The 19,045-nt window shown below is 37.0% G+C and overlaps 1 protein-coding gene across 1 annotated transcript in view; it reads right to left on the reverse strand.

The window, feature by feature from the left end:
- Positions 1–2,874: 2,874 nt before the first annotated feature.
- Positions 2,875–19,045, reverse strand: part of LOC123562129 (TPR and ankyrin repeat-containing protein 1-like) — a 66,708-nt gene continuing 50,537 nt past the window's right edge. The window contains exons 40-44 of the mRNA XM_053532263.1: positions 18,060–18,218; positions 14,974–15,138; positions 14,389–14,477; positions 9,466–9,608; positions 2,875–8,455 (exon numbers count right to left, since the gene is read on the reverse strand). Of these exons, the coding sequence (XP_053388238.1) occupies positions 6,195–8,455; positions 9,466–9,608; positions 14,389–14,477; positions 14,974–15,138; positions 18,060–18,218 (2,817 nt within the window). The 3' untranslated portion in view covers positions 2,875–6,194. The remainder of the gene's footprint in view (positions 8,456–9,465; positions 9,609–14,388; positions 14,478–14,973; positions 15,139–18,059; positions 18,219–19,045) is intronic.

Consider the following 19,045-nt stretch of genomic DNA (forward strand, 5'->3'; position numbering starts at 1 on the left):
GAGTCCTCAATTAGGTTATTATATATGTTGTCAGAACTAGGAGGTCAATAGTAGACTCTAAATAGAATGTTTGTTGTTATGAAGAATTATTTCCATCCATAGACATTCAAGACGATTGATCTCAAGGTCTGATCTGCGCAAGTAATGTATATTATCTCTAACATACAGAATAACTCCTCCGTGAGAATCACCAAAACGATCTTATCGTTCGGGTTTATGATATGAATGCAACACTAAGTCTTCAGAAGTAACTGAGCGATTTAACCATGTTTCAGAAAAGGCGAAAATATCAAATTCTAAAAGTTCTGCGTACGTTTAGATGAACAAAGGAAAGATGGTTTGAGATCGCTTCTGCATACTGTGATGTTGTCGTCTGAGAAGATATAGATGAAGTAGCTCTAGTTGATTCTTATTTTATTACAGATAAGAGAATTCTCTAACAAAGAGTTATGAAGTGACAAGACGTAGTCCGGCCAACTATAAATACTTAAGAATAGAAGAAAGTGTGATAAACTGGTAGGAACCCGTTATATCGATACATGTACATGACGGCGTGTTTTTGCAATGATTTCGTGGTCATGTGATTGAAAGGGTGGATAATATGAATTTCGACTATTTAATGTATGTTTTCCGGTTCCGGTTTATGTACACAACGCTGACTGGTTGTCTGCAGGAACATCCGAGCACCCCGAATCAGTCACAGAAATTCGCAACCGCGCCATCATGATTCTTTTTCGTAATGAAAACTGTACATGCAACTGAAAATCACTTTTAAACAGTAAGGAAGTGTTAAGGCCGTCAGGTTCCTGCGTGGAGTGCAAATCCTAAAGGCAGTGCGAGAACGCGGTGAATGACGTCACCGTCACGGCTTCCCATAATTTTTGCAAAGTACGAGAAAAATATCCGTCAAATAAGAAGATTCGGTGACGTGACGTCAACTATATTTGACGTCATTTTAATCATTAACTGTTTAAAACTTCCTGTAGCAAATCGGAAGCGAAAGACAGTTCCAACTGAAATCGTAAGATTTTATGTCTTTCCTGGACCGGATATGTTAAAACTTCTGTATTTTCTTTAACTGTTGTATGCTGTCTATAATATTTATTTCGATAAAAAGTTCATAAATTCAATTTTATTGAATCAGTAAGTTGTAGTCCTATTTCGACTTTGAAAACTGCATTTAATATATGTATACTTTAATCTAGTCGCAATGTCACACGTCTCAAAAAAAAAAAAAAAAAAACAAAAGCAAAAAAAAAAACAAAAACAAAAACAACAACAATAAAATAAAATAAAATAAAATTTTGAAATTGTTTTGTTCCGAAATATCTAAAGAAATATGTATTTGTTTATAAAATTGTGACTCAGTCTGAAGAAATACATTTGTCTGCAGATTGATGTGCACAAGTCTAACGTTGGATATAAATTAAATTCATTACATGAAAATTGCAAATCTAGCCGAAATGTCACAGCCATGACATGAAAGCAACGTCAACGTTACGTGAAAACTAAATAACGTATACGTATTTAAATTGTTTCCGAACATTGCAATATAATTCACTGTCTGATAAATAATTTTGGTTGAATCAGCATCATTCGATATTTACATCAAATATTTCTTTAAATACCGCTGCGACATAATTTATGAAAACTGTAGCCCAAACACACCGAGTAATCCCTGCAACGCCGAAAACGGTTAAAAACGACGATAGTGTCGGTCACGCTAATGTACATCAATATTGAGCGTAACGTTTATATCGTCGTGATTATTATAGGATTGTTAGTCATATTAGAATTTAATTAAGGCGTCGTTATGGGCGTTTTCACAAATGGCATTGCATTTTCCCTTGTCATTTTGACGTGGCCAACAGAACGAAACAACAGAAGCAGAGCAAAAAGTCAACTTTTCCTTTTCACGGAGGCCAAAGAACGAAACCAGGAATAAACAGCAAAATATTGTTCTATTGTTGCGGCAGCAGCAGATATCGGCCACAATTTACATGATAAAGTGGCAAAGTCATGTAACTTACGCTGAAAACTGTCAAACTGTCTTGAACTATGAAAAGGAAGGAAATAATCAAATACTAAACAACGTACATGTATGTAACGAAAGTTTGTTGATTTAAGCAATGTAGGAGCAAAACGCATTTTAATGTTTCAAAGTGTTTTCGTTTTATGCAGTGACGTAAGGTCTGCTGTGTTCTGTGAATGCGTTTTTTCCTTCTTTTTTTGACATTTGTTTGTGCTCAGTATCTGTAGACTCTTTTATTTTTTTGTCTTTCCTAAGATATTAAGTTTTAAACCTAAGAAATATGGCGAAGGTCATCAATGTACTTCTGTATATTACAAAACATAATAACCGCCATTGACTTGTTTCGATTGCACATCCAAGACAGAATTTGAAATGAATTTTATGTTACCCGCTGTGTAAAAATGTGCCGTTTGGTCCAAGTTGTCGAAATATCCTGATGTCTACCGAACGGTTATTTAAAACTAGATGTTACTTCGAAAGCAATAGAAATACAAAGCTTTTGAATACTCTCAAATTAAAGGGGGTAATTATAAATTTTGTATAAAAACACTTAAATAATATTTCTAACAGGGATCAATTCTGAAAGAGTGTCGTTTTCTTGCTTCTATAAAGCTCCACGAAAATATTCGAAAAGTTGAAAATGTTCTAAAATGAAGTTAAAATGTAACTGACCATTATTGATATCCAGGAGTGATAACTACACAACGTCAATTAATTACCTCATTGCCTGATTAGTGTTACGTCAGAAGGTTACAATTTCTTGTAATGTACAGTAAATAAAAGTAACAGAAAGACCAATCAGCAAATAATAATAACAAAATTTTATTCATGGATTGAAGTAACAATACATTATTATTATTATTATTATTATTATTATTATTATTATTATTATTATTATACCAGATTTGTTGAGCGCCCTTTTCATATGGAATATACGTTCAAAGGCGCTTTACCGAATTAAACATGTGACATATCGCAGATATGTAGAAAAATAACAAAACATGACATATGCAATCACAAAACTGAAAACTGAACTATTTGATTAAACGCCTTTTTCATAAATGATAATCAATGGCGTTGTACATAATAATAAAAATAATAGTTATCACAATAATATCATCAACGAACAATGATAATATTTACAGCCTTATTGTAACAAACAGCCATGACCGCACCCCTCCCCTTGAGGTCGATTTATCTCTATTGCCAAAACCAGTGCTTTAAACACCTGGTACGCCAAGACGGGCTGCATATAGAGGTTCAGCCCCACGGTTTACGGTGCCATCATATACTGTATTAGATAGAAATACCACACACTTCAAGTGAAACTCAAGTCTTGCAAAAAACACACACATAGAACGTCATAACACTTAAAATATGACATGATGAAATAAAAGATGAATTGTCAATTTAGTTAATTACGTAACGAATTGTACAGTTAAGAGATCTTCGTCAGCGACCAAAATACCTTTTAAAATGTCAAAGAGCCGGACATCTTATATGTAAAAGTAGTCCAAGTCATGGCCAGGTCAAATTTAAATCAAGTCAGAATAAAGTCCATGCAATGTATCAAACAGTTCGAAAGTAATATCAAACATTTATAATGTCTCTTCTTCAAAGATAACTTTTAAAATCCATAAATATTTAATATTAATCCTTCAAATAATCGAATCCTTCAAAAATATTAAATATCCAAACTGGTTATTCTACGTTAAATCACACTTGGAAACTCATTATTTCGATTCTAACACGACATAGAAAAAATTGTAACTACTTTTACGGCCGTGCTACGCACCTTGATCGGATGACGTCATTGCACGCTAGTGCTTAATTGCAGAATAACCCGAGATAGAATTTGCTCTAAATGTATGTATGTTATTTGCTGGTCGTGTTAGAATGATAAATAACCACTTAACCTAAGATATTGATAGTTTGCTTCCGTGACCGAGTGGTTATGGTCAAAACACTTGTCCCTAATCATACAGGTTCATAATCTTTTGATGTAGAATTTTTATGTCTGTCATCTAGTTTGCTTACAAAAGATCGGTGGTTCTACCCCTGCAGGTGCTCTCCAGTAATGAAATAATGCATGGAGATGAATCTGGGTCTTAAAATACCATCCAAAAGTAAGAAAGGTCACCATATGACTTCAATCTGACCTAAATTGTATCGACGTGACTCTAAACCTATCAGAAACAAAATAGAAAAAAATTCTAATAAAATCATGCTTTATTTTCATTAAACACGGTTATATTGTCACCACGTCAACATATTATTTCGTGGGCACCGAAAGTATTTATCATATTTGATGTATATAAAAGAAATGATATAATTCACGCTAAACCGATAATGAGACGCACAGAATGTCTTGCCTTTTTTGGACATCCGATAATTTATTTATAAAGTCTGTAAAATTGTCAATAATGGTATCGTTAGTACTGTAAGTTTAACATTTTTAGGCATTGTTTACATTGAAAAATGTAAATAAATTTAAAAATCAATATTTTTGGATTTTCCTTTGTCTTACGTTGTAAAACGACGTGATGTCCATTTTAAGATTGCGGCGTGCATAAAAGCGTCGCTTTATCTATACGACAACTTTATTTATTTAAAAAAGTAAATGTGACAAGTCGTTAAAACTATTTGATGAAATTTCAATAAATCTACAAGCTTCTACAACAAACTCAGTTTGAATTGTTTTTTACATATCATAAATGTTTGTGTTTTTGTAAGTTTTCTTTTTAAGACGAACGCTTAATTTTTGTGAGATACAACTTTTGATACAGTAACAGTCATGAATTTTCTATATACTTCAATAAGCTCTTCCATGTGTACCTTTTTGAGGGAAACCTTGGATGTTTTGGGGTGTTCGGGGACATCTTAACAGCGAGACAATGTAAGTGGGTGTAGTTTAAAGCTATGCGGCGGTCGTTAATAAGTTTGGGTATTCAAATACATCTACAGTTTACTTTTGAAGACAGGTACTTATGATGTATTAAGTCAAAGTTTCGAGATAATAAATATCAGGCACCTTCCTCAATTAGGATTTGATTATTAATCAGTCACTGATATAACGTTAATAAATATATCATATTTTTTCCATTTTAGCAATTTGCATACCGGGGGTCAAATTTGTTATTCATGATTTACAGCAAGCTGGTTTTGCTATAATGTCACATTTACTGGTTCTAGGACAAACATCCTAGCTCGCTTCTGCATCTGACCTTATAGAACTCAATATGGTTTTTGAGTGCACTATTTATAGATCTGTGTCATTTTGAGCTCGTATAACTGAAAATGCACTTATTGTTTTAAGGAAGTACCTATTTATGACGCGCAGAATCAAGCCATGCCTGCAACTTTTTTTATTTCTGTCGTGTTGAGCGACCTATGCAGCCACTTTTCCTATTTTGCTAAATATGTAATCTGATGGACTACTCGTATACAAAGTTCCTGTTCTTCGAAACAAAATATAAAATAACTTTGTTTGCTTGAACTTCCATGTAAGGTTTAAGAAAATCAATATCGAGCTCTAGCTTATTTGCGATTTGCTTAACAGTTACTTGTTTTTCTTACCAATGCATTCCTTTAAGCACTGTTTCTCTTCTTTCATGATTTATTTTAATCCTCTCTATTTCTTCTTCGTGGTGTCCAAAGTGTTTTAAAATATATTTTTGTCAAACAAGTTACATTTATTATTGTGTAAATGTTTGAATGACTTTAAATACGTTTTATACCAATGGTCAATCATCTGACAATCTACGGCGTCTTTTCCATATTCGGATTCTGCTTTTGATAACTTTCTTTATTAAAAGGAATGTCAAACTGGTTGTCCTGATTTTGCATTTCACTTTACTGTCTAAATTATGATTACGTCTTATTTCGAGATATTTTTCTGGTTCTGTTGCCGGTACCATTTCGTTTTCTTTTCTTCTGTAACAAACTTTCTAAATCGACTCCAAAAACTCTACACTCATTTTCATTCCCCAAAACGATGTCTGCAAATACGTCAATTGATGAAATTCTATTCATGTTCTTTTTTTTGTGTGTATTTTCTGAACTATTCAACTAATATTTTATTGTAAAATAAATAAAGTCTCATCCTCTGTCAGTTCAGGGTTCCTCTTAATTGTTTAATTGTATTCAACCGAATCTTTTGTTTCTACACTGCCCATTCCAGATGAGAAAATGTTGTTTGGAATAAACTGTTGTCTACTGCTGAAGCAGCATATTTTTCTTTTTCCGTTTCAACCCATTTAATACTCTGTAAGATTTCGCCCATGTTGCGAGATGTGAAAAAATTTTTTAAACAGTCAGCAACATCTCTAATACCTTTGAACTCATTGACTTGGTCATGGATTTTCTTCAGACGTGCTTGTAAGCTTGATGATGGTAACATTTTGTTGATAGAATTTAAAGAATTGACGAGACAATTCTCACATTCTATCGGTACACTTTTCCCTACATTGCATATCATTGTCATGTGCAGAATAATGAGCCTTTCTAACAGCACATAGTTTTTGCTGTCTTTCTGACATTTCTTTAGAATAATTTCCGGCATTTTTGCCTTTTGAGCATGGCCCGAAATGACAAATGCAAATTGTTTCACCCTTTCCAATACTACAGTTTCAGATGATTGATTCTCCGTTTCTGGTGTCCAGCTCTGTATTGATTCATGTATTGACTGTGAAGATTCTGGAAATGTGCCCTGGATGAAGTACATCAGTGCCAAATAATTGTTTGGAAGAATGAACGTGAACTCTTTGTCTACCTGTGACTTCGCTTTGGCCATCAGGAAAAATGCTAGAGCAGAATAAAATTCAAGCCAGAGAAGATAATGATGAATGTCGGGATAAATCCAAACACCTGCCATGGCTTGCAGACTTCGCTGACTAAGTTGACATTGAAATTGTCCAAATGATTCTAAAGCTTCGAATGGGTCCCCTTTCATCAAATCTTCATAGGCATCTGTAAATCTGTGAGCCACACAAGTAGTGAATGCTCGTTCAGCTAGATTACTTTGTTCATCCGGATAAGTAACCATTAAAGTGTATCTTTTCTCAACGTGTTTTATTTCCTTTTGGTTTTTGGTCATTTGAAGTTCAATATCAAGGGCATTTTCGAAACAAAGCATTTCTTGTTTCGGTGTTTTTTCGAAGCTTACTTTTCCGGTCTCAAAATGAAAAAGGTGGTAGGCAAACTCAAACAAAAGGAATATTTCCGTTTCGTGAACAGCTTTACTCTTAGTTTTACACTTGCCATGAATACTTTGGTTCCATCTATTAACCAAGTAATACTTCAAATGTTTCAGTCCAATTTCATTGTTGCACACTGGTGTTATAAACTGGCTGCTTTTCTCGGCCAGAAACAAAGGGTGTCCAGATTCTGGAAGAAAATCGTCCCATAAGAAACGACTGGCTTGATATTTTTCATTTTCATTTATACTGATTTCAGCAGACATTATGTATGAAAGTTCACGTTTAATAATTTCGTCATGCTTACTCTTACAGAGATTCCAAATGTCATCTGTTTTATTGATATATGTCTCGTATTCAGCTATAAGCAAATCAGTGTCGATCAGGCGTTTGAATGAGGTTTCTGTGTGCGGCGTATGCATCATACTACATACTACTGTATCGTTGTCACCATTTGTACAGTCATGACCTAACGCAAAGGATCTACATATTTGTAATGAAGAACGTTGTCCTTCCAATGTATCCTTTAAAATCTTTAACCATGATTTACTTTCTTTCAGCAGATAATATACGATCAGTTTGATATTCCGTTCTTCTTCTAGACCTGACACCTCATTACTTCTTGACTCGGAAACGCTTCGAAATATTTTTGCACAGAGTGGTTTTGTTGCTGGAAAAGCTATTAGACCGTCTTGTCCTTTTTTAACTATTCCATAAAACTGACAATATGCCTGAAAGTTTGCCTGTACCTTTTCTGATTGAGATGAAGAGCTGCTTCTCAAGAGCAAAGTTTTGCAAACATTGAACAAACAATCTGCGCCTGTCAGAAGAAATTTTAGATGCTCCCGATATCCTTTGTTTACAAAGTTTGTTAGTACATTGCAGCATTCTACATACCCTGCTTCGTTCGGATATGGGCGTGATTCTATAAATTCTTTCGCTGCAGACAAAACATATTTTGCGTGTTTATATACTTGAGCTTGCAAAAGCATCACTTGTCCGCATAAATCTCTGTCTCCGCTCTGCTGAGAAAATAACAAAGCTTTTTTCAAATTTTCTTTTATGTCGTTACAATATGTTGCCGTTTCAGTATTTACGATGGCAACTCTGCTGATAATGAGTAGACATTTCGCAATCTGTCTTTCATCCTTGGATGACTGTGCCATATTCCTTGCATCACTAAACATCCCATACTGTAGAAGCAAGTCTATTGCCTCTGGAAAACGACCTGGAATATAATGTTTGTTTAAGCGTTAATAAACATCGCCAAATTCGGCCTAGGGCCTACATTATAAAACAAAAACAAGAACAAATAACCAACAGGGTAAGCCGCAATCGAAAATTGCAGCCTCCTTAAACCGCAAACTACAATACACAGACGAGCACATGACTAACACACATACACACACACGCGCGCGGGGAATCAATAACACAGGCAACAGCAACAGAAGTCATGGTATGTTAAACAAAAACAGCTTTAGTAAATTTATATATGAAAAGAATCTGTAAGAAGGTCCTTTGCAATGCTATTACTTTGTTAAATAGCGTAACAGTTGTGTCTTAACTAAGTGAAGAAAATCATTAAGTTAAAATTCTAAATAGACATTTCACAACATGATTTTCTTTCTTTATAATGTTCTTTACTGGATTATATTTTTATTCACAGAAATTTAAATTTCAAAGTTTACAAGTTTAACTTTTAAGTGATTTTAAGGTATTGGCAAAAATAAAGTGGTATGTAAGAATAATTGTTGCAAAAAGTTTTAGTTATAATATATGAGAGAAATATTTTGAAAAATACCATATTTCTTATAGCAGATCCCCTCACCAAATTCCAGTTTGTTTAGTTATGCCTATTGTTTTCCCATTTAGGACAAGCCCATTATTTTAAATTGGGACTATACGCCGCTTTAGATGGAATTGAATGTTCCATATACAACGCCGTATGACCACATTTGCATACGGCTCTAAATTGGTTTTGGTATTTACATGTGACGAGTTCTGCTCATCCCGGGGATTGAGGTCGTGGACGGTAGCATGCATTACACAACCGCACAGACTCGATCTAAACGCGTCTGCAACATTTTCTATTTTGACGTGCTGGGCGACCTTTTTCTACCTGAGTTTCTGCTTTTCTATTTTAAAGATACCCTGATAATCAATGAGAAATTCGATTGTCATCATAGAAACTTTTATGTTCATGTTTAAGTTTAATTTTTGTGTATTCAGATAGTTTACCTGAATCAGCCAAGATGTTTGCAGCCTCCGATATACATTCATGTCTTTTGAAAAACTCAATCTTGTCTTCTTCATATTGAAACCTTCCGACAGCCTCCCTCATGCTTTCGGTTTTACCGAGTTTATAGAATTCTTCTGCAGCCCTACAACAACAAAAACACATCAAGATCCATATTTATGTGTTATATGTAACTCTCCCTATTTGTTCCTTTGAAATTTATGACGTTCATTGTATTTGCAACGGCGCCAAAGGTACGATAGGTAGCTTAGTGATAACGTGCCGCAATTTTGATGACGCCCGCGTGAAGTCAGGGTGAACGTTCCTTAGATGACGCCAAAGTTCTTTTGTCTGATTAACAGACTGACCGAATGTTAAAAACAAAATATTTGCAATTGAAATTACAAAAAGGACATATTAATAAATGGAACAAAACATACGGTGGTATGTTTAGGACATGCATTACACGACATCTTATCTTGAGCGATCAACATCTTATCTCGTGCGCACGACATCTTATCTTGAGGGATCAACATCTTATTTCGAGCGATCAACATCTTATCTCGTGCGATCAACATCTTTTCTCGAGCGATCAACATTTTATTTCGTGCGCACGACATCTTATCTTGAACGATCAACATCTTATCTCGAGCGATCAACATCTTATCTGGTGCGCACGACATCTTTTCTTGAGCGATCAGCATCTCATTTCGTGCGCACGACATCTTATCTCGAGCGATCAACATCTTATCTCCTGCTAACGACATCTTATCTCGAGTGATCAACATCTTATCTCGTGCGCACGACATCTTATCTCGAGCGATCAACATCTTATTTTGTTCGCACTACATCTTATTTCGAGCGAGCAACATCTTATTCGAGCGATCAACATCTTATCTCGTGCGCACGACATCTTATCTCGAGCGATCGACATCTTAACGTGTGTGCTCGACATCTTATCTCGAGCAATCAACATCTTATCCCGTGCGCACGACATCTTATCTTGAGCGTTCAGCATCTCATTTCGTGCGCACGACATCTTATCTCGAGCGATCGACATCTAATCTTAAGCGATCAACATCTTATCTCCTGCTAACGACATCTTATCTCGAGTGATCAACATCTTATCTCGTGCGCACGACATCTTATCTCAAGCGATCAACATCTTATTTTGTGCGCACGACATCTTATTTCGAGCGAGCAACATCTTATTCGAGCGATCAACATCTTATCTCGTGCGCACGACATCTTATCTCGAGCGATCGACATCTTAACTTGTGTGCTCGACATCCTATCTCGAGCAATCAACATCTTATCCCGTGCGCACGACATTTTATCTCGAGCGATCGACATCTTATCACGAGCGCACGACATCTTATCTATATATATTGAATTTTATAACTTTTCTGTGCGAATTTATCAGCAGAATTGCGATTTGTCGCTATTCTAACAGACAGAAAGCTTCATTGATACGTTCATTTAATTTTGAAGATAGGATGACCAATTACGTGCACTGCTCTTCCAATGATATGATAAACTTGTACATGTACATATATGTACTTGTGGGAAGTTTAAATAACGTGGGAAAAGGCCGGACACTAATTATCAACTTGTCCGTATGTTTTACTGATGACCTAAATACACACAAAGGGCCTAAATATATATAGATAAGACGTGCACTCGAGATAAGATGTTCATGGCTCGAGATAAGATGTCGTGCGCACGAGATAAGATGTTGATCGCTCGAGATAAGATGTCGAGCACACAAGTTAAGATGTCAATCGCTCGGGATAAGATGTCGTGCGCTCGAGATAAGATGTTGATCACTCGAGATAAGATGTCGTTAGCAGGAGACAAGATGTTGATCGCTCGAGATAAGATGTCGATCGCTCGAGATAAGATGTCGTGCGCACGAAATGAGATGCTGATCGCTCAAGATAAGATGTCTTGCGCACCAGATAAGATGTTGATCGCTCGAGATAAGATGTTGATCGTTCAAGATATGATGTCGTGCGCACGAAATAAAATGTTGATCGCTCGAGAAAAGATGTTGATCGCTCGAGATAAGATAGTGATCGCTCGAAATAAGATGTTGATCGCTCGAGATAAGATGTCGTTAGCAGGAGATAAGATGTTGATCGCTCGAGATAAGATGTCGATCACTCGAGATAAGATGTCGTGCGCACGAGATAAGATGTTGATCGCTCGAAATAAGATGTCGTGCGCACGAGGTAAGATGTTGACCGCTCGAGAAAGGATGTTGTGTGCACGAGATAAGATGCTGATCGCTCGAGATAAGATGTCGTGCGCATGAGGTAAGATGTTGATCGCTCGAGATAAGATGTCGTGCGCACGAGATAAAATGTTGATCGCTCGAGATATGATGCGTGCGCACGAGATAATATTTTGATCGATCAAGATAAGATGTCGTACGCCCGAGATAAGATGTTGATCGCTCGAGATAAGATGTTGATCGCTCAAGATAAGATGTCGTGCGCACGAGGTAAGATGTTGATCGGTCGAGATAAGATGTCGTTCGCACGAGATAAGATTTTGATCGCTCGAGATAAGATGTTGATCGCTCAAGATAAGATGTCGTGCGCACGAGATAAAAAGTTGATAGCTCGAGATAAGGTGTCGTGCGCACGAGGTAAGAAGTTGATCGCTTGAGATAGGATGTTGTGTGCCCGAGAGAAGATGTTGATGGCTCGAGATAGTATGTCGTGCGCCCGAGATGTTGATCGCTCGAGATAAGATGTCGCGCGCAAGAGATAAGATATTGATCGCTCGAGATAAGATGTCGTGCGCACGAGGTAAGATGTTGATCGCTCGAGATAAGATGTCGTGCGCACCAGATAAGATGTTGATCGCTCGAGATAAGATGTCGTGCGCACAAGGTAAGATGTTGACCGCTTGAGATAAGATGTCGTGCGCACGAGATAAGATGTTGATCGCTCGAGATATGATGTCGTGCGCACGAGATAATATTTTGATCGATCAAGATAAGATGTCGTGCGCACGAGGTAAGAAGTTGATCGCTCCAGAAAGGATGTTGTGTGCACGAGAGAAGATGTTTATCGCTCGAGATAGTATGTCGTGCGCACGAGATAAGATGTTGATCGCTCGAGATAGTATGTCGTGCGCACGAGATAAGATGTTGATCGCTCGAGATAAGATGTCGTTCGCACGAGGTAAGATGTTGATCGCTCGAGATAAGATGTCGTGCGCACGAGATAAGATGTTGATCGCTCGAGATAAGATGTCGTGCGCACGAGGTAAGATGTTGATCACTCGAGATAAGATGTCGTTAGCAGGAGACAAGATGTTGATTGCTCAAGATAAGATGTCGTGCGCACGAGATAAGATGTTGATCGCTCGAGATATGATGTCGTGCGCACGAGATAATATTTTGATCGATCAAGATAAGATGTCGTGCGCACGAGGTAAGAAGTTGATCGCTCCAGAAAGGATGTTGTGTGCACGAGAGAAGATGTTTATCGCTCGAGATAGTATGTCGTGCGCACGAGATAAGATGTTGATCGCTCGAGATAGTATGTCGTGCGCACGAGATAAGATGTTGATCGCTCGAGATAAGATGTCGTTCGCACGAGGTAAGATGTTGATCGCTCGAGATAAGATGTCGTGCGCACGAGATAAGATGCTGATCGCTCGAGATAAGATGTCGTGCGCACGAGGTAAGATGTTGATCGTTCGAGATAAGATGTCGTGCGCACGAGATAAGATGTTGATCACTCAAAATATGATGTCGTGCGCACGAGATAATATTTTGATCGATCAAGATAAGATGTCGTACGCACGAGATAAGATGTTGATCGCTCGAGATAAGATGTCGTGCGCACGAGATAAGATGTTGATCGCTCGAGATAAGATGTCGTGCGCATGAGGTAAAATGTTGATCGCTCGAGATAAGATGTCGTGCGCACCAGATAAGATGTTGATCGCTCAAAATATGATGTCTTGCGCACGAGATAATATTTTGATCGATCAAGATAAGATGTCGTGCGCACGAGATTAGGTGTTGATCGCTCGAGATAAGATGTTGATCGCTCAAGATAAGATGTCGTGCGCACGAGATAAGATGTTGATCGGTCGAGATAAGATGTCGTACGCAAGAGATAAGATTTTGATCGCTCGAGATAAGATGTTGATCGCTCAAGATAAGATGTCGTGCGCACGAGATAAGATGTTGATCGCTCAAGATAAGATGTCGTGCGCATGAGGTAAAATGTTGATCGCTCGAGATAAGATGTCGTGCGCACCAGATAAGATGTTGATCGCTCAAAATATGATGTCTTGCGCACGAGATAATATTTTGATCGATCAAGATAAGATGTCGTGCGCACGAGATTAGGTGTTGATCGGTCGAGATAAGATGTCGTACGCAAGAGATAAGATTTTGATCGCTCGAGATAAGATGTTGATCGCTCAAGATAAGATGTCGTGCGCACGAGATAAGATGTTGATCGCTCAAGATAAGATGTCGTGCGCACGAGATAAGATGTTGATCGCTCAAGATGAGATGTCGTGTGCACGAGATAATTTTATTTTAAAACAAAAATAATTGCATGTCCTAAACATACAAGCGTAGAAACATAATGTTAATATAAGAAATGTTTTTTTTTAGAGTTAATGCAAAATTAACGACAGAATATGATCGGCAAATTAGCCATGAATAACTGGCGCTATTCATGTTCCTGCCTATCATATGGTATCGAACATTTCGCATGAGCTTCCAAAAACTGATTAAATATGTTATTTATCAAACTCTTTAGTGGTTTAACACACTGAGTTCTGATAAATTTTTGGTAAAAAGGTTTAAAATACTCTTGGAAATGTGCCTGTTTACAATATACACATCGCAACGAATCTATGTTTTGGTACAGATAACCGAATTTTCACAATACCTTTCATTTAATTCTTCCTCTGTATACATATCATCAGGTTTGTTTGCCCTGAGTTGCTCTAACAATTTGTGGTCATTCTTCAACAATTCCTATAAAACAAATTTAAAATATACTTCATCCCGTGGTACTTAGAGAGCCCTCTAGATAAGCAGAGGCTAAATTATAGATCAATATTATAATGCGGAACTAACGCCCTTGTGCTTTTATACATATAATTTACTATAGAATACTCTTATAAATAATTACAACGTATGACTCATCGAATCATTTTGTTATCAAATACAATAACCATTTACTAAATATACTTTCAAAAGATTCAAAATATAGTACAATCTAGAAACTCTCTTTTTATTCTAAGGTCTAAATAAAGGTCTCTAGAAAATCGTTTTACCGAATGACCTTGATATAAAGGTTTGCTATTACATTTATCTAGAATTAGATTCCAATCCATTCATTGGTGAAATGATTTATACTGCAGACTAAATGTTGTTACCTCAAAACATAAGCATGTACAGAAAGCGTCTTCGTCGTTTTGATATTTATACTGGTTAAATTACTAGAACTCAAATTTATTTTCATACATACATTTTCTCGCCTTTTATATCGTTTTACTACATCAAGGGCGAGATGGTATAGTCTGTTTTCATATAAGATGGAAACGGCTTTATTGAATTTCCACGAACGCTCATAGAAGCTGCTACATTCTTCGAATTGTTTGTTTCTCTTGCATTGTTCAGCAGCCATGTCATACTGAGAATGTTACAGAGTAAAGTAAGTGAATAAATGTACATTGCAATACAAAGTCCCCTACTTAAAGATGACTATAATTATCTCAACTGCTGTATAACCTAATGATCTGATATATTTCAGTGATGCATATACAATATTGTGCTAATATATACAATATGATATAACATACAATGTTTGGATTAAGATTTGCATATACGAAAATCAAGTTGTTGACACATAAGCCTTGTATAAACAAAATTATTTAAATATCAATGATTGGATGAAGAAGCTGCAAACAGGACAAGAAAAAAGCCCTAAATTGTTTTACAGACTGTTCGAGTAAACAAAAATGTTAACTATTGACCTGCGAGTCTGGGGTTTGGATGTTCTGCATGACACATTGTCTCATTGCAGGAAACACGTACTAAGTAGTATTAAACACACACACACACACACACACACACACACACACACAAGTTAAACACACGAGGACAAAACGAACAAATAAAGTGGGGCACCGCCTTGGAACGGTCAGTGGCAAAACACCACCGGGGAGCTTAAACCGATTTATGGTGCGCACCCAACCTTACTCTTACCCCCACCAAGTTCCAAAGACACGGGACAGTGTAAATAAAATTAATCCCCGCCAGGTGAATCTCTAATGAAAACCTATTGACATTTAACATCCGAGATTCATCTTGACCTACGGACACGAATGTGGTGCTGCGCATGAAATATTTCACATTCGGGGAACATTTGTGCCAAGTTATAAGTTATAAACCGGATAATAAAACTGTTAGCTTTTCACATCAATATATGACTTTGACCTTTGTACCAGGGGTCTTGGTAATGCGTACGAAAAAGTTGTCTCCTTGTGAGGATCATTTGTAATGTCGTAATCGTAAACCCTTGAAGAATGACTGAGTACTGGACCGGACACGAAAAAAGACTTGCTGACTTTTGATGTGATCATGACCTTTGAGCTAATGGCCTTGGTGTTATGCTTGACACGTCGTCTTATCATGGGAAGATTTATGCGAAAAATATTAAATTCCCTTCGTGAATGATACGGACCGGACAGAAAAAACTTCTACTGAATTTTGATCTCAAAGAATGACATTGACATTTGATCTAGGGATCTGAGCGTTGCACATGACAGTAGTCTCATTATAGAGAACATTTATACTCATCGAGATTGGTATTTCTTGATGAATGACAGAGTTATGGACCGAACAGGAAAGAAAAACCTTTGAGCTGGTCTTGGGGTTGTTCATGACACGTTGTCTCATGGGGAAAATTTATGCCAAGTAATATTAAAATACTTAAATTCATGGCAATGTCGTGAACCGGCCAGGAAAAAGAAACCTTTTGACCTTTCACCTTGATCTTTAAGCTAGGGTTCCAGGTGTTGCGCATGACACGTTATCTGATTAAATGGAACATTTGTGCCAGGTCAAATACTAGTAACAATCTCTTGATGGATGACACCGTTCTGGACCTGACACGAATCAGATCTGTTAATGCCATGCTAACTTTAGACCTTTAAGTGACCTTGATCTCTAAGCTAGGGGTCTGAACGTTTTGCATAATACATATTCGTACTACAGGGAATAGTTCTGCCAACCTTTGATGGCTTTTTGTGTTACAGACAGGACAGGTAAAAGTCTTGTTGATCTTTGATCTCCATGTGAGACCTTGACCTCTGACCCAGGGCTCTGGACTTAGCGTAGGACACGTCAACTCTTTCTGGGAAAATATAAAGCAAGCATGATTAAATTCCTTGATGAATCACTGACTTATGAAAGAACGGAACAGCACAATCCTATAATATCTGTAACTGGTTTTCAGCCAGTAGGGGACTAATAAAAGGTCAATCACTATAATGTTTTGGTTGTTTTATTTCGTTTACTCCTGTGTTCCATAATTTCGTTTAGACATCCCCCGGAAGAAGATGTTTGTTTTACATTCCAGAATACAGACAAGCATGTGAACTATATTGGAAACAAAGTGTTGGTAACTTGGAACGACTGACAAACATATTGTAAACGATCGTTTAGAAGCAGGTGATTGCACTTTTCATTCTAAACATAGAAATCGATCTTCTAAAGGTATTGCATAGCATTTGATAACGCATTCCGGTAGCTTTTCGTCATTAAGTAACTGATGTTTTCGCCCGAAACCTTTTAAAACGTGGTTTATGCGGATGGTAAAAATGCCATATGAGACTTTTTAAAGTAAAATCAGAAGTGTTAGTTTTTAATAAGAGTAACGATAATAACTTATTTTCTTTAGTCAAGAAGAGCTGTATATGTAATGATAAAGGAAGGGGCGAAAGCCTTATTTTATTTGTTTGGTTTGCGTCGCACGGACACAATTGAAATCATATGACGACTCTTCAGCTTTGACGGTGGAGGAAGACTCTAGGTGCCCCTCCATGCATTATTTTAACATGGGCACCTGTGCAGAGCCATCAACCTTGGATGGCTTCCTCACATGAACAGTTTAGTTCCCTGAGTGATGCTCAAAAGCACAACGGCGAGGGCCAAGTGTTTTGAAGTAAGCGGCATTAACCACTGTATTAGTTGCTAAAAACAGCGACTTACAGAGTAAGTGACATGACTGTACCAAAACTGACTATTTCACGACACCTTAAACACAATTTAGTTTCGAGGATCTTCTCAATATTGTTAAGTATGACAATTTACGTAAATTAATGTCTTGCTTTAGGTAATGTTCTCAGTCTTTAGAGATTGAAAGAAGAAGATATATAGGGGCAAACAGAAATAAAATAATGAACTTTGTATACTGTGTACGAAACAAATGTTCAGTCGGAGTATCACATAACTGTTCATAAATTAAACATATTATGAGGGGAAAATGTTCTATTTTCTCAAGAAGTGTACATAATCGCATACGCATATAGAGTAATAAGTATTTAATACCTGTCCAAGTTTCTCGTAAAGAGTTGCAGCTAACGTCATCTCTTTAGCTTTACTAAGGCATTTTGCGGCTTCATCTACGTGGTCACACTTCAAATATATTTCGGCAGCAGACAGGAGTTCAGCTCTCATTTCTCTTACATCTTCTTCTTTTCTCGAAGCCTAAATCATGCCAGGAGGAAAAACTATTCTATTATCATTTTTTTCAGGTATTGGATATATATACCGATACACCGGGCGTAATTACAATGTTAATCTTATTATGAAATAAATGTGGCGGTGCAAAACAATGTTCGATCTCGCTGATAATGAAACTTACTGTACCGCTTCATAGTTCAAATAAAAAGAAAATTCAATACGTTCCTTTCTATTGAAATCTATAAAACAGATTTATAAGAAGATCCTTCGGAATAAATAGTTGTCTCTGTCTGATTTAGACTGTTCACGAGAGATAATTAAATGCGCAACACCCCTCATGGCCCTACCACCACCGATCTTTGCGAATATCTGTCATGAAATAAAATCAATAAGAAATAATTACAGTTAGTCCAGGGACATTTCAACAAGAGCTGTTAACCACCCCCACCCCCCACCCCCCACCCCACTCACACAAACACCCCTCCTTATGATTGCATGTCCTATTCTTAGTCCCAAGATCCCTATGGCCTTGACTTTTGTCCTACAGACTACTTACATGTTTTGGGTCATTAACTGAACTTAGGCAATTGTAAAATAATGTTTATGGAGTATAGGTCAAACCCATCTATAGTTATTTAGTGGAACGGGCCTCAGTCTCCAGGTCACATTGACCTTTGACCTACTGAACCCAAAATCAAACTGATTCATCTCCGAACCGCATGCAATTATCTTACGAAATTTGAAAATTAAAAGCACAAAAGCTGTTTTCATCGACTGGATACCTACTTCGTTTCAGAAGTGAGGCTTCCAAATAGTTTCTTAGAATTCCAGCAAGTAGTTCTTGAGAAAAA

The sequence above is a fragment of the Mercenaria mercenaria genome, unplaced genomic scaffold (genome assembly GCF_021730395.1).
Source record: "Mercenaria mercenaria strain notata unplaced genomic scaffold, MADL_Memer_1 contig_1069, whole genome shotgun sequence".
NCBI lineage: Eukaryota > Metazoa > Mollusca > Bivalvia > Venerida > Veneridae > Mercenaria > Mercenaria mercenaria.